This window comes from Chroicocephalus ridibundus, chromosome 4, assembly GCF_963924245.1.
Source record: "Chroicocephalus ridibundus chromosome 4, bChrRid1.1, whole genome shotgun sequence".
NCBI classification, from domain to species: Eukaryota; Metazoa; Chordata; class Aves; order Charadriiformes; family Laridae; genus Chroicocephalus; species Chroicocephalus ridibundus.
Window position 1 is genome coordinate 28406718 of NC_086287.1, and position 15973 is coordinate 28422690.

The following is a 15973-nucleotide window of genomic DNA, read 5'->3' on the forward strand; positions in this document are numbered from 1 at the left end:
TATCTATACATAATCTGTCTGATGCCATCACTCAAGGCTGTGCCTTTGACTTACCATCTGACTGACGACAGGAAAGTTTAAATCAAAAAGAAAGACAGTACAGACATCTTGTTTTCTCTGCACAAGCTGAGAGCAGTACAGAGGGAATTTTATTGTCTAAGTGTCAAAGGAAGCAGGAAGAAGTATCAACATGAGGGCCATGGGAAATGCAGTAAGAACTAAATCTAAAGTTCTGTGTTGGCTACATAAGAACACAGAACCACACTGATTAATTACAAAAAGACACACATGATATTGTTCTTAAAGAAAGAAACCTTCCATTTCTTAGTTCTGAGCTGTACCAGTGATAAAGATGTAAATGGTTTTGGAGCACCCTATCAGTGCTAGAGTAGAATACTGATGTGCATGGAAAGGGACCACTCTGGTCCCACTAGCACCATCTCAGCCCTGACCTGGAGGGAAACTCTGCTCTGCAGAGATTACGGGGGTTTTAGTAGCCTTCTGGGCCTAAATTGAGTTGCTCTTGAGCAGACAGGGCCAGGGCACCACTGGAGAGTGGTTGTGATACAAGTAAACACCTGCTCAGGAAACAGACAAAAATATTAAATTCCCTAAGGAGCTCAGCTTGGCTGTAGAGGGACCATCTCCACCTTGCTCTGGCAGAGCAAACACCAAGCCAGAATAGCACTTGCTTTCTTAGGTTAAGTTATGAATCCATAATGCAGGTCTTCATATTGACAGGACAACAGTGCAAGACCACTGGGAAATGCGGTGTTATTTCAGGCAGACTTGCACACACAGTACGCATGGGACACAGGGTACCTCCTGCTTATATCTTGTGCCTGATCATCAGGACCACTTTAAATACTTAGAAAGCGCAAGCGGCTAAAGCAGCCACCTGAAGTGATTAGCCAGGGCCACTGGAGCAAAGTCAAGCCCATCTAATCCAGACTCTTGCCCTTTGGCAACAGGAGCATTCTTCTGTTCATTATGGTTTCTTAAACTCCCAAATTTTAAGGACAGTCATGTTTCAGTTTATACAACACCACACATGAGCCTACCTTAAGGGGCAGGCACCTGATTAAGGCTTTCACCTGAAATACTTAAAAATTTCTTCATCTTAAGCAGATCTGATAACAGCAATACAGCTACTGCATGAACAGAAACTATGTTTCAACCACAGTTCTGGAGTCATTTATTCTGGTAGATGCAAACATACTATGCACTGACCCCATACAGCGGCACACAGGTAAAATAGTCAACTGAAAAAAACACTCCACTCCCAGCTAAAACACTTGCTAACATACCTTAAGTTCCTAAAGACTCATTTAGCTTATCATATCAGAGTTAAAAAAAAAGGCTAGTGTGTCACAGACTGATGGACACCTAACCCTCTTTAGTATATGAAGTTTATGTCAGAGTGACACTGTAGCAGAAAGTTTTGCTCACTAATCCATTCATCCATTAAAAACAATTGCAGTTGGCCAGGTATCAAGGGATACAAGGGAACTTGTCTAGATAAAAGTATAAAGAGGAACTCTTATTTCAAGATTTGCAATAGATTTAAAATAGTTTTTCTAGTAGTAGGTCAGCATTTGTTCAAGTCTTACAAAGCTCACCTCAACTTCACATACAACACAGGCAATGCCTATCCATTCCTAGTGTATGGACGCAATTCCCTTCCACAGAGTTCAGAAGGATTTGTACTGCAGAACAGACATCAGATGAGACCTACTGAACAGTGAAATTTACACCCCAGAGCTACATGAGCAATCATATTAATATTTAACATTAAATAATAGGACTCCTCAAGATCCATCTTTTTTGTTCTGCAGGCACTAAGGAGTATGAGTTACAGTCAAGTTGCTTATTTTCATTCCTTTTCTGTAGCTCTGAAGACTGCAGAAGTGAAAAAGACTCATCTCCAGCCTTTTTTTTCCTTACGGTTAAAGGCAGACAGACCAGAAGCCAGAGCAGGTGGACGAGGGAGGAAAGAAGTGGAAGTGCAAAAGTTCATCTCATCTTTCATTGTACCCTCAGGTTTCTTATGGCATAAAACTGGGTTGCACTAATCCTCTGTCCTGTTTGTTAACAAGGAAGGTAAGCTTTGTATTGAAGTGATTCATCCCGTTACAAAGGTGGGGGGAGCAAACGCAAGAAGGGGAGAATTGTTTGGTCATTTTCCAGTTTCTTGCACCATCTGCTAAACTAGAGACACAAAACCAGTAAGGGACAGGAATTCTACCACACAGAGAAACATAGCAGAAGGCGTGAAATTGTAACCCTAGTAGAGGGCTCATGTCTGCTCCTGTGTCCATCTTGAGAAGCTGTCAACATTACATACATAAGAAGAATTAAATGCCTCCTAACGTACATAATTGTGCAACTAAATCTTGCAAGACGATATTCTTGTCTGGCTACAGCTGAGGATTAAGAGACTTTGAACTCTACCTGTTATTCATTCCTTAAACATCCACTTCCTTTGATTTTCTAAGCTATTTGACTTAGTTACATCCTGCAGGAAAGCGCTTAATTACTAGGTCAAACAAAGCATTTTGTTTTAAGCCATTCTGCCCCAGTGATCTAACACTGCTGAGCATCCCTTTTGCCCTGCTCTCAAGAAAGCAGCATTAGCTTGCAGCTGACTTCTCTCTTGCCCTGTCTGTTTTGAAGTCTTCCTCCCCCAACACACTTCCCCTCCTTTCCATCTAAAAAGGCTCAAGTCTGTCCAGCTATTGAATGTGCTCTGTATGAAGCTACTAATTATTCTTGAGAGCTTTCCAGTTACTCTGAATTAACTAACCAACCAAAGGATGCATTCTAGTTTTATCTAAGTGGCTTTTATAATTTTTTTTCTGGATTTCATCCACTTTAATAAAACCTGACATTCAGTCTCCCTTGCTGACTGTTGCTTCTATTTATCCTGTGATTCACAGTGGCACCCGAGCTTTCAATCCGCTGCATAGCAAACATGATGCAAAGGCAGTTTGTGGCTTCCAAGTGACCCATATTATTTACAGGTACCATGTTGTACCTCTACAGGTAACATCATTGTTAGATCATGAAATATGTTAATTTACAGCCACACAAAATTGACCAGAGGACACATTCAAATGGCTGCTTGGCTTGCTAACACTGTCTAATTTCAAATTGTTGCATGTAGCTGGAGTGCAGGGTAGGGGACAGGTGTTGCACTGCGCTGTGGAAACTGGCATCCTCTTCTGGATTAAGTTTATCTTGGATCAGCGGCAAGTTCTGCCACCTCCCTACGCATTGTCCTCCTGGTCGTATAGAAAAGTACAGGCTACAAAGAGAGCTTGGAAGGACAGACTGCAGCTGTATGGATATAGAGCCTTGCAAGTTACATCACAGTTAAGGATGTACAATTAGGAACCTGTAAGGCCTGAGTTAAATCGCTTGTGGGTGGTGCTTCAAGGATTAACACTGCTTTAACTGGACAGAAGAGCTGATTTGTTTGGAGATAAGAACCCATTCTCTGCCGCCAAAATAGCACTGCTTACATGAGGGTGTGTCCCAGTAAGACTGCAACAAAAAACCTGGTAGAGCTAATCTCCATCATGTTCCTAACAAGTTCACAGGAAAGAATAAGCCCAGTTCTAACAAAATGAAACATGTACTATTTCAGAAAGTTTAGCTCCTTGTCAGTGCAGTGATAAAACATGACGCAGTTTCTCTCAAGGATACTCCCACTCCCAAGCTCAGTTTTTGTATCCCCTAGATCCATGCATCCAGATCGCTTCAAGGCCATGCTGTTCTAAGTTCTGGCAACCCCAGTGTTTCCAGGCCCTAGGCCTCAAAGAGAGGTCTGAGCACTCCAGATTTCTGACAAGCATCACACTGCTTAATCAGTACTACAACACTCCCTGAAAAGAACTGTAGGAAGAGTCAAGGCTGTAGGTAAGCCGGCAGAAAGGCGCAGCCCAGCCCTGTGGGGAAGGCTGTAGCGTAAGTGGTGCTGTTAAATACTGCAGCTATCGGAAGAGCCAGAAGATAAGCACAGCTCTGGGACTGGGGTGGGGAGCTGCTTTCAGGAGGCTGTAGGCTGAGCTGTCAGGAAAGCAGCTGCAATCTCCTTGAGAAGGGCTTCCCACCAACAGGTGGTTGTAACTCTGGCACTAACATTACAGTCAGGAAGGAGCAAGACCCTTGCGGAAAGGAAAAACGCTTGTAAAACCTGTTCACATCATTAAAACCTTCTTTAACTATTTACTCTTAAAATTCGTATCTCAGTGACTGGAGTGCCTTCTGCAAGCTTTCACAGTAGCAGTCACTAAAAGTTGACAGAGAGAAGGCTGATGAAGAGATGAGTCAACATTCAGGCTTCCCACCAGCCCCTGCCTGCCCCTGCTTCCAGTGCTGGGATGATTGAGGTCTCCATGCCTGTTTTCATATGGCAATGGCATAGGCATATCCTGACCCACTCAACCACAAAAGGACTTAACAGCGACAGCTCACCATTGCAATGGGTAAAGAGGATCATCATCCCACTGTCTACCCGCCCCCTAGAGACAATGAAATGCTTTGAAATAGGCAGGACTAAACATACAAAATGTGGTTTCTCCAGATGAGAGGCTCTTGTATGATCAATAAATCAGGCTGAGCAAATTCAGCCCTGTAATTCACAAGAGCAATGCTAAACAAAGTGTTCATAATGACAAAACCAGGAGTTTTTGCACAAGATGTGGGGGCCATCCCATTCCAGCGTGACTTCACCCTCAGCCCTGCCGGCCTTGCATGGGTTGAAGACTTCTGCGCAGACAGGGAAGAAGTACTGTCGACAAGATGCTTCATCTACTTGCTGTCAACACAAAAAAATTGATAGCAAGTCTGCTGACCCCACTCACTTCATATTTTTCCTGCAGCAAACTCCCACCAATGTACAGATCTTTTTTATTTTTTCTTTAAAAATACTTCTTTCAGTGAATTAAGATGGACACCTCTCCCAGAAACAGGCAGGTGAATCCTTCTGGGACCCATGGGATCCAGCTCTGGGACTGGCCCACTAGGAAGTACCTGGGAAGATCAGCACTCTGTTCCGCTCCTGCTCCCCTGTCCCCTTTGTCAGAATCACTGCAGGTGGATCCAGGTCCCAATTGTGGCCAGCAAGAAGTCTGTGGAGCCAGGCACACAAGGCACAGCTCTCTTCACACCCGGATCTGGTACCCATTGAGGTCTGGCATGGCTTTGGAATCGGCAGGCTTCTTCTCACCAGATGGCCTGTGAGCAAAGAGGGCAAGAACTATTCAGAAACTGTTTTTCAGTCAGGAGGTGCTGCACATAGAGATGGCAGCACAGGAAAAGGACAGGAAAGCTTCAGACTTATCCCACACTATTGAGGGCAGCAATATTCTGCAGCCTCCAGTGACTCTCCCAGTGATCTCCACAGAAGAAAATGCAACTTAGGAAGAGTAGGAAGTCCACTCTGGTAATCCAGATCAATTTCAGGATTGACAGCAGTGTAATTTTTGGAATCTCTTTGGGGCACAGGTCTGTGAGACACCAGATCTCAGACCCCTGCATAAGCTTAAATATCAGCTACCAAGATCACTGTCTGCTTGAGCTGCCTTCCTCCTCCCTACCAAAACAAAAAGCCCCAGCTGTGCCCCCACACCCCAAGCAATGATAAACTCACAAAGGCACAGACTAGGGAGGAATGCTACTGCAGGTCAGAGAAGTATCCTCTGTTATAAACAACCCAAGTAAGACATCAGAAGGATGCAAAACCAGACAGCAAGGTGGAATCTGTGAGTAAAACAGAGATGGTATAGATAGGTCTCCTGCCCAGCAGCCCCACTCACCGTCGGTCCCCACGGCTGTTGCGCCGATGGGGGCTGGCCTGACCTCTTTGTGGGGAGGAGACATCTTTCTTTCTGTCCTTGGTGGGAGATGGTGGCCCAGTTCCTTTGCCAATCTGCGAGAAAAATTAAAGTAAGAGCAACATGATCAGAAAACCAATACGAGCAGTAACCAGAAAACACAAAGCCTAACAACAATTGTATGGGAATAAAAGACAAAAAGACAAGGTAAGGGCATCAAAAATATAGAAGCCAGAAAAAACAAGCTACAGTGACAGTCTTGGTTCCAAGGACTGTATACAGTCCAAGCTAATCACAACTGTAGTACTGCGCTAGCATCCATTAGGGGACCAGCCTGTATACAAAGGAAAAGAGCCCTCAGCCTCCAGTTCACCCTCAACTCCACCACCATCTAGGAGAGCCTCCTGCCCCTTCATTCCCCCAGCACACCATCAGCCAGGCAAGACAGCGGATGCAGCAGGGAACTACTTCTCCATCCTTGCTGCTTACCTTCAGCCTCATATCACGGGCATGTCTCTCAAGTTCTTTGCGGAAGTCTTCCCGGGTTAGCTTGTCTAGATCCAGGATGGAGTGCTTCCACTCAATCTGCTCCACACTGTGTGGGTCGTGGGACACACAGTGTCCCAGCTTCACCTTTTTGAGAGTGTGCCAGCAGCGGCGATATGCCTCCTCGAAGTCAAAGATGAGTTCACTCAGTGTGCGGAAGACGGGTGCTTTGTACATGAGCTCCTCACGTCGGCTGATGCCCAGTGCCCCATAGCGGCCTCCAAAGTTCACCCCCAGCACAATGTGTCGGAAGTAGTTCCCTGAGAAGTGCGTTTTGAAGCTGATGGGGAAACGGTCCAGCGTGGTCATGTTGTTGGTGAGGTAACTGACAGCAGCCAGTGTTCAGGAAACGAGTGATACCATTTTCTTGACAAGATACTTCCTTCCTGTTCCAAACCCTCACAGCCTGCTCAGCGGACTCACCAGGGATTCAGGCATCACATAGGCAGGATTTGTTCTCCAGATCAAGAGTCCAGCTCACTGCAAGCTGCCCTACTTTCATCTGGGTCGTGGGGAAACCAGACTTGCCCTCTTCAAGACAATCAACAAATGGAAGTTAATTTTGAGGCCATTTTGTGATGCAGAAGTTGCAATGCTAACACCTCAAGTGTACTTTATTCCAGAGCTCCCAAACTGTTAATGCTGCAGCATTATTCCTCAGTTTGCTTTAATCTGGTTTACTAGCTACTATTTCACACATGAACTGAGGAACCTTCAGGACAAAATACTCATCAGACTTCTGAACCATTCACTTGCCATCTCTGCCCCTCCAGGTGGCTTTGCCAACATGCGTAAAGAATCTATAGCCCAAGAGACATAGACTAAGCCTGGAAGGTAGCTAGGAAAGATGTGTATTTAAAGACGACACACATCTAGAATTAATAAAGGTATTGCCTAAGCTGGCAGGCAATGTTAGACATTAATAGTAAAGTGACATACACCATAATTAGAAGTTGGGGAGGATCCCTAATTTATTTTAATGTAGAACATATGCAGGCAACATTGCAGTAAGTGGACAATGTGATCCACAAAGGACTTCCTGACCTAACTCTAGCTACTATTTTTGCCCCTCTTTAGATGTTCCTTAGATCCTTCCTTCATCTTTTACTCACTTGTAGAGTTGTCCAGAGCAGCACCACCCTTCTTGGGGAAGGAGGAGCAACTCTGAAGAACTATTGCTTGGATTTGGATTTTATTGGTAGGTTTTTTTGGGAGAACTGGAGAAGGAAGAGAGAGACATGTCAGGCTTGGTGATAACATTATCAGCAGCCTCAAAGCATCATAAGAGAGCAGAGGAAAAAACACAAGGATGGGTAGACAAGCACAATTCCAAGAGGAAAGGATACATTCCCAGGATCACAGCTTCCAGGCATTTTATTGGCAGGGCCTCTTTGGTCATTTCTTTGGCCAGGTCCATCAGCCTGCAGAGTGGAACAAGGGAAAGTCAAGGACAGTTAAGAGGGCTTGTGCTATGCCGGTATGGCCAGTTCAGCCCTTTTGCACTATATATGTAAGGTGGGTTTCCAGGAGAGAAGGTGGCCCACTGAGGACAGGGAACAGGAGAAAATATCTTCTTTAGGAAGATATGGAATCCAAACCAGGTCTCTACCACACGCTGTCACTGCTTACAAGGAACTCCCATCAGTGAGTTACAGCAAAGCTACCCACTAAGCCAACCTCTGTTCTCAGGGAGACCACAGCACTTGGCACAGCGAGTTCTGGATGGACACCAATGTGACCACAAGCAGAAGCCTCAAAGGACCAAGAGTCAGCAATGTTTGCCTCACAAGGTTCAAGGACAGTGAAGCCCTCTTCTCTGGCATTAACCCTACTCTCCATTTAACAAACACTGTGGAGAAGACATTGCACTGATTCAGCACAAGACTTTTGGGGTCACATAAGTCTATGGACTAGAAGCCAGTCTTGGGAGACTCTCAACATGCTGGCCAAGGGAGTCAATAAACATCATGTGCTTATCTCCAGGAACTTAGGGGGCACAGCTCTTCCCAAAATCTGCAGTCTTCCCAAAATCTGAATCCCCCTTGTCCTTCAAAGTATGAGACACCAGAAGCTTAGTGAGCCTAGGTTCTGCAAAGGCACTCACAGGAGCTATGAAGTAAGACCTGTAAAGAGACTTGGCTTTTACAAAGCTTGTTTAGGGCAGGATCTAATTTCAGAATCTATCAGAAGTTCATATAGTTATGTTCCAATTAGAAGCAGGCAGAATCTGCACATCTTTGAAATACATTTACGTTATTTTACTGAATTTACTGATTCATGACAACAAAACCTACTCTTGTCCTTGAGAAAGGCCAGACACAGCTCTTCCCAGCCATGCCCCAGGCAACAGACAATAAAGTCACCTAAAGTAGGATGGAGCTGCAGTACTGAAAGCCCTGAGTGCCACCTAGACCTTGGCCAGGGGATAGAAGAAAAAGCAGTGGGTATAGCAAGGACCCAACATCTTAAAGCAAAGATTAAATGCTGCAGGGGCTGCCAGCACTTACCCAGTCAGAGGTCTGCTCTTCTTAATCTCAAAGAATTGTGTCCCAGTGTGATTGTACCTGGAGGCGAGAAGTTAAGGGCCTGGCAGCTTGTAGGGTTTGAAGAAAACCTGTCTGAAGAACTTTCATGATACTTACTATTCTCACAGCAAAGTATTCTCACAGCAAAGTCAAGATCTCACAAATATAACAGCAATGCAAGAAAGTCCCCACCTCCCTCTCCTGCATTTCTCCCATTTCTAGTCCCTTGTTACTTCCACTGTATTTCCTTATTGTCAATTTTTCTCTTTCTCGTCCTCACACACAGGTTTCCACTTCATTTCCCAAAGGTCCATGCTGACAGCACGTGCTCTGCTCAGCTTTCCAGTTACCAGGGCAGAACAAAGTTTGATAGATCTCTGTGTGCTCTGGTCTGCACAAAATGCACGGAGCATTGAAACTTTCATGGTATCTTATTCTGACTAGGACCCAATCCAGAGCACAACCACCATAGATGGGTGAGAGGTACCAAAAGGTCTGCCTTCTTACCTTGTTTTAGGGCTGAAGCCAGAGCTAGCTCTGTATCTCATTAGTGAGATGAGGCTGTGCTTGCGTGGCACGTGCCTGCTGTCCAGCACAACAAGGATGGAGAAATCTCATTGCCAGGAGCCAGTCACACAGGCAGCTCTGAATAAAGGGGCAGGATACCACAGATGCACAAAAGCGGGGTGTCTGACTCTCCCCTAGACAGCTACAGAGAAGAGTGTTTGAGAGGCAGTTTCCTCACCTGTGCATTAACCGTGAGGTGACACAGTTTATAGTCCACCTGAGACCTGACTGTCAGGGTCTCAGAAATGCATGTTCCTAACGAAATGGCACTATAAAGCCACTGACCTAGAAAGGTGGGTAGTGGGGAAAGGCCCTTGACAACATGCCCATTTGTTACATGGAGTGAACAGAATCAGAAGGTAACTTGGGCAGAAAAGAAACAGAGGAGTAAAACAAACCATCATCCTGAGTCCAGCTCCCTGTTTTCAGGGAGGAAGATTCAGTTCCCCTCCAGCTATAACAGAATGAGCTTTTCTGTTCTTCACAGGGAAAGGAAGTCCTCTTGCTCCCTCTTCCTGGGTTATCACACCAGTGACTAAGGTAATAATAAAGGATACTGAAGCTCCCTGATGTAGCGCTGTACAGCTTCCAGGCGCTCAGGGATCGGGGTGGACGGCTGGAACGCAGGCACACTTGGTATGGGAATCTGAAATGGGAAGCAGAACATAAATCACTGCTGCTAAACCCCTCCAGTTCTCAGTTCTTGCTGAACTCAGTAGCACATAGCTGCTGGAAGCATGTTCCTCTGAAAGCAGCTCCTTTCAGTAGCCCAAAGTGACCATACCAGGAAGGAATGACCACCGGCTGGTGACCACCCTGGGAAGGGATTCAGAATGAAGCACCACCACTGAGCTGCAAGAGAAATTGTGGGAAGGGGTCCTGCATTTAGGCAACATTATATTGTAAGAATTAGATAAAATTAACTGACAAGGCAAGATGCGAGCCAGGAAAGCTATCACCCGAGGGAGCTTGTCCTCATTTGAGTATGCAACCTGGAAGGCACAAAACAAAAGGAGAGAGAGAGGCAAAAACAGAGAATGAGCTTCCCCAAAAGCACCAGAGCATGGAACAGTGCTGTAAGCAAGGGTATAAAGGTCCCTCACTGTCTCCTGGCGTCTCCGGTGAGTTGGCACTGGCTAGGACACAGGCTTGACAGCATTGCGATTCCCCCTCCTGCAGTGTCCATTGTTTTGAATTACGTGGTCAGAGAATGACTTCTGAAAGTTCACTGTTCCGACTGCTGTCTCATTCTGAGACCTTAGCCTTAGGGGGTCCAATCACATTTTCCTCTCAATTTGCTCCACAGGGGATAACTGCAGCCCCGTCAGCAGCTGAGAAAATATGTCTAAGGAAAGAGAAGGGTCCTGTCCACAGCACAAATATAATGGAGAAGACATGAATTTGGTGTGACTGACAGGCTTGGAGAAACAGCCCAGCATTTTCCTTCTGAAGAGTAACTCGTGCCTTGCACACACTCCTCTGATACCAGACTGCAGCTTTTCATGGCAGTTTGTTTTTTAGCATTTCAGTTCCTCCTCAGACTTCCCCGAATTAGCTACCCCCAGCTAAGAAAGGGTGAGTCAGAACCAGATCTTCCCTTGGGCCTTCTACTCTGCTGTGCACAACTGCCTCTGCTGGCCATGGTTTTGTAGCCAGCAGCGCTGCTTAGCCGCTCATTACCCTCTACATGTATTTCTGCGGCCACTCATTTCCATACCTCCTTCTTCTGGCCTGGGTTGGCACAAGTGACTAGTGAACCAGGTCAGGCACCTGAACCAGCTGAAAGCTGAACCAGTGAGCATGGGTAGTTTTCAGTCAGATCAGTTCCCTGTCCTGGTTGGCCACATGGTCGCACTCTGCTTGTGCCTGCACAGCACAGGGGCCAGAGACTGCTTAACCTTGAGACATGGGCTGTTGCTGCCTCTGGGAACTGTAATCTGTGTTTTTCAGTCTAGCTCCAAACACCATTAGCAAGTAAACACTGAACTAAACTAGTCTCGATCCATTTTCTCTCATGTGTTTTGATCTTTCTTTCTTTTTTTTTTTTTTTTTTTGAAAACTAAGTAGCACTATTTGGCCATTGGTACCCATTTTCCTAGCACCTCTTGGAGGCGCCAGTTGTCATCGCCAGGCCTCATTTCCGTACCCTGCTTGGAGCAGGCAAGAGGCACCGGCTGGCTCACTTGCAGGAGACAGCACAGGAACGGCAGGAGCAGCTGTGAAACTGGGTTTGTTCAGCTGCAGCAGGAGCAGGGAAGGCTCCAGAGAGCGGCACAGGGATGGAGCCATCTCTGGAACTGCACAAGCTGAGTCAGTTTGGATGCTGTGAGCTGACACACTGAGTCATAGGAAATCATTTCCAGGCAGAAACAATGAAAGAGGTAACAACCAGGACAGGCTGACTATTTAACTTTGTTTAATTTCTTCAGCATAGAGACTTTCATGCTTTTTGAGTGGAGACAGACAGAGTAAGTGCATGTTGACAGTGCAGACTGATGATTCTGGGTAGTTACTCCTCCTTTTACTAGTACAGACCCCCACATCCCCTTTTCCTCAAAGGACCCTGCAACACTGAGACAGCGTAATGGCAACGAGTTCAGCAGGGGACTAGTTAATGCAGAAGAGCCTCCTGCACCTCAAGTAATTAAACTGATGAAAGTACAGTGTGCTCTCTCTTTCTCAGATCTGGGCCTACAGCCCAGACTGGGCTACAGTTTCTTTTGCATCAGGTCTATAGCATTTTAATGGGGTAATAGAAGCAGGAGGAGAGGAATAAGGTCTCCATCCCTCAATCCCACACTGACAGGATGGGAGACTCTTAACGCTTTGTTCTTACCCAGCATCATCCACTGCACATCTCAGAAGGGCTATAAATATTAGGCAGCCTTCACAATCCTCCAGAAAGCAGAGAAGAATTTATTTGTAACAGAAAAGATAGGAAATCAGCTCTATTTTGCTTTCCCTTTAGTTATTCTGAAAGCTGGAGAGAGGGCTAGGAAGAGAGCCCAGAGTTCCCAGAGCACATCCCTCTGCCAGGCTTAGCAGACTGACTGAACACGTCCTTGGTCCCTCATCACTTGTGTGGAGGGATTGCATCACCCCACTCCTACATTCATGCACCCCGGCAGGCTGGCTACATGCACGGGATTGGGATTCTGCTTTTAGAAAGGGGATTCCAAGAACAACAGAGATTTTCATGTACTAAGTGGGATATGCTGTACATGAGACAAGACAGATGGGATGGAGGCACAGGCAAAGCTCCACCCTTATCCATATCACAGAGGTGCTTTTTTGGCCAGCCTAGTTTCACAGCAGTTTCTTTTATGGTGCTTGCATGTATCCAAGCCCCTCCCTAATCTTCCTTTTGCAAGCAACATGGGAGCGATACCAATCCCAGTTGTTAGCCTGACTAAAGAAACTCAATATATGAACCCATTAGATGCAACTCTTCCTGTCTTTGCCCTCATAACCACCTCAATTAAAATCCATCATTTTTTAATGAGGCAAACACACATAACTTTTCATTTCCAGTGTGCACCCATTTGATGGTCCCAGCAGCTCCGAGCAAAGCAATACCTCACCCTGTTGCTAGAAAGGAAACAGCCTACAGGAGGGTGGCACTCTCAAGCCTAGCTTGCATGGCCCATCAGCTGTGTCCTGCCAGCGTGGCACGGCTCGCTCGATGCCACCTCACCCCCAAATCTATGGGAAAGAAACAGAGACCAGAGGAAACCTGCAAGCTCTCACACCCCAGTGAAAGACACAGCCTCTGCAGCTGATCTGTGAACTTATTTATAAAGTCTGATCACAGCCTCCTGCAGTCATCGTTTTATGGTATTAAGTTTAGTTTATGGACAACTCTTCTGAGAGTTGTTTCTCCCAAAACCAGCTACTGTTGACAGCCAAAAATCTGGGAGCAGGCAAACCACTGACCCATTCCCAACAAATAAAAAGGCCTATTCACCCTCCAGCACATGGAGAGTACCTGGCTTTTCAAAGGAGCTAGCCCTGCAGAGTACACTCATTGCCCTAATTCTCATCTGTTGCACCAGCTATTCAGAGAAACTTGATGGCACAGAGATACGTGGTGATGTAAGCAGCCCTCAAGATACAAACACATCCCTGGAGGGGAGAAGGAGCTAGGGAAACAGAGCCCATCCATCCTTGCTGCTTCCTGCAGCCCAGCATCCTCTCGGCTGGGTGCCTGGTGAGCTTGGAAATGGTATCTCAGATTGTAGAGGGCCGAAGGGAGTTTATAGATCTGGTTCCCAGGGGTGCTAGCAAACACCAAAAAGAACGGATAGTCCAATTTCACCTGTTATTGCTAGGGGAGCTCATACTGCTTGTGTCCCCTAACAGTAACCCTCTAGCACCATGACCATAAAGTAGGAACAGTGGAAGTACTTTGCATTAAGACAAAAAACAGAGATTGAACACTGTATTTCTCTCCCCTCGTGGACCAGACTCTTGTTTGTGAACTTCTTTCTTCCACTTCCCTCACCTCTTCTGGTCAAATCAGCCCTTCTGGTTACAAAATTAAGTAGTGCATGGTCTGATTGATCTGAAACATGTTTTCAGCCTTCAGCCAGGCTCAGGACAAAGTCAGAGGAGAGGAAGGAAATCTGAAAAGGAAGGAAAAGTCTAGTGGGGTTAGAATAGAGACTGTAATCAGGATTCAAAATTTGTTCTGGTTGCTGCCACAGATGCCTGTAACTCTTCACTGCACAAAGGATGTTCCATCACATGCTTCTCCAGAGTTCCTTGTGGAAAGCAGTATGGACTGTATAATAGCATGTTCTTGCATACTTCAAATTACCATGCCAAGGAGGGAAATCCTTGCTAAAAAAGCCTGAGCAGAAAAAGCTTCATCTTCTTGTATTTGAATTTCCTCTGTTAGGATGATGGGAATACTCTCATAACCCACCAATGGAGTGAAACACCAAATCTTTGCAGCCTCTTTTGTTCACAGGATGCCAATGAAAGGGGGAGATTTTTCTCCCGGCTGAGGTGCAACACAGATAGCAACAATCACAAGAATTCACATGCTAATGATTCAGTATGGCACAAGATTAAGTGAAATGATCACTGGTTCTTCTTTCCATAGAGTTTGCTGCAGCAAGGCCAGGAACGCGCTTGGAAATCACAGCATCTGACCCTACACCAGCAACAAGCTCTGCAAGCGTTCACTAACTCCTCTTCAAACTCTTTGGCAGCAGGAGCGCCTTTTCTGACAAGACACTGTTCTGTGCAAGAATGTCTTTTGGTGTGGGAGACTACCCAAATCTAATTTCTTATGGCTCAAAGGCTTACCTCTGCCTGTCTCACCCTCCCACCTCAAGTATTCAGACTCTTCTAAACCTAACTCTCCTCATCTTTTCATCATTTATCCAGTCTTTAGGGCAACCCATCTCATAGAATCTCCCTCCCAGGGGACTCGCACACTACTCTCAAGTCCGTTTTGCAGCAAGGCCTCAGAAGAAGAGGGTGCTGCTGGCCCGCGGGCACCCTCCCGCACCCCGAGTCACAGCGTGGCTCCGCTTCCCGCAAGCGCACCGCCGGGGGCCCTTTTCCCGAGGGACGGCTCCCGAGCTGAGCAGCCCGGACGAGCGAGTCCTCCCAGCGGGATACCACCGTTTCCCCCTCTCCCCTTCGTGCGCCCCGCAGGGGACGGCCCGGCCGGGCGCTGCCGCCGACAGGAGCCCCGGGGTGTGTGTGGGGTCTCACCTTGGGCAGGTCGGCGGCGCCCCGGATCCTCTGCGCCACCCGCTCCCCCTCGGGGTGGATCCTGCCCACATGCCGCCACATCCGCTCCCAGGTGGGCTCGTCCACCGGCAGCCCGCCGCGGTTGACGAAGAAGGGGACACCGCCGTCGCGGAGATCCTCCTCGCCCTCCTCCTCCTGCTGCTCCTCGTCCCGCGCCGCCGCCGCCGCCTCGCCGGACGGGGGTCGCCTGGCGGCGGCCGCGGCCCCGGCCCCGCCGCCCCCAGGCATCGGCATCGCCGCCGCTCAGCGCCCGCCGCCCGCCGCCGGGCCGCCGGGGGCCGCGCCCCGCATGGCCGGCGCACCGGGCACGGGGCGTCACCGCCCCCGCCGCGCCCCCGGAGATACCGAGGCGGAGTGGGCTGGGGGAAAGAGGGGAGAAAAAGCCGGGCGGGGCGGCGCCGGGCGCCGCATCAGGCCGCCGCGGCGGGGAGGCGGGGGGAGGCGCCGGCGGCCCAACCGCCCGCGGCAGTGACGGCGGGCACCGGGCGGGGCGGGCCTGCCGCCCGGGCGCCCCCGCCGCGCCGCCTCCCGAGCGCTCGGCGAGGTGGGGGGGCGGGCGGGGACAGCCGCCTCCCCGGCGGATGCTGCATGCGGGGTAACAAAGCCCCCGCGCGGGGCGGGGCGGGCGGGGCGGCGCTGGGCCGGGCCGGGCGCCGCTCCCCTCCGCTCTGCTCCGCCCCGGGCCGGGCCGGGCGGCGCGGGGTCTCGCAGGCCCCGGGCGGCGGCGGCGGACGC

General features: G+C 48.2%; 2 protein-coding genes across 5 annotated transcripts in view; one reads left to right on the forward strand and one right to left on the reverse strand.

Moving 5' to 3' along the window:
- The window catches only part of ANGEL1 (angel homolog 1), a 32031-nt gene extending 16897 nt beyond the window's left edge, over positions 1 to 15134 (forward strand). Inside the window, exon 11 of one of the 3 annotated variants that reach the window (XM_063332159.1) lies at positions 14580 to 15133. In XM_063332159.1, coding sequence (XP_063188229.1) covers positions 14580 to 14665 — 86 coding nt within the window. In that variant the 3' untranslated portion in view covers positions 14666 to 15133. Of the gene's footprint in view, positions 1 to 10781; positions 13971 to 14579 lie in introns of those variants that run through there. The other 2 variants (XM_063332156.1, XM_063332157.1) reach the window with 2 other exon arrangements.
- On the reverse strand, positions 107 to 15729 carry VASH1 (vasohibin 1). 2 transcript variants are annotated; one of them, XR_010070714.1, is made up of 8 exons: positions 15200 to 15729; positions 10033 to 10121; positions 8891 to 8947; positions 7730 to 7804; positions 6327 to 6708; positions 5820 to 5932; positions 5035 to 5238; positions 107 to 4819 (listed from the first exon to the last, which is right to left on the reverse strand). XR_010070714.1 is itself a non-coding variant. In XM_063332163.1 (7 exons), exons 1-7 carry the CDS (start codon positions 15470 to 15472, stop codon positions 5166 to 5168), a joined length of 1062 nt encoding a protein of 353 aa, XP_063188233.1. In that variant the 5' UTR covers positions 15473 to 15729; the 3' UTR covers positions 107 to 5165. The 2 variants fall into 2 exon arrangements, 1 of the variants encoding a protein (XP_063188233.1); XM_063332163.1 differs by having other exon boundaries at positions 107 to 5238.
- Positions 15730 to 15973: the final 244 nt, after the last annotated feature.

Excerpts from the sequence above, each read along its gene's own strand:
- VASH1 (XM_063332163.1), bottom strand. The coding sequence starts at position 15,472 with ATGCCGATGCCTGGGGGCGGCGGGGCCGGGGCCGCGGCCGCCGCCAGG. Across the intron at positions 8,948-10,032 it reads CGCTACATCAGGGAGCTTCA|GTACAATCACACTGGGACAC; the intron begins GTATCCTTTATT and ends TCTCGCCTCCAG. Across the intron at positions 6,709-7,729 it reads GAAGCTGTGATCCTGGGAAT|TTACCTCACCAACAACATGA; the intron begins GTATCCTTTCCT and ends GGCTGCTGTCAG.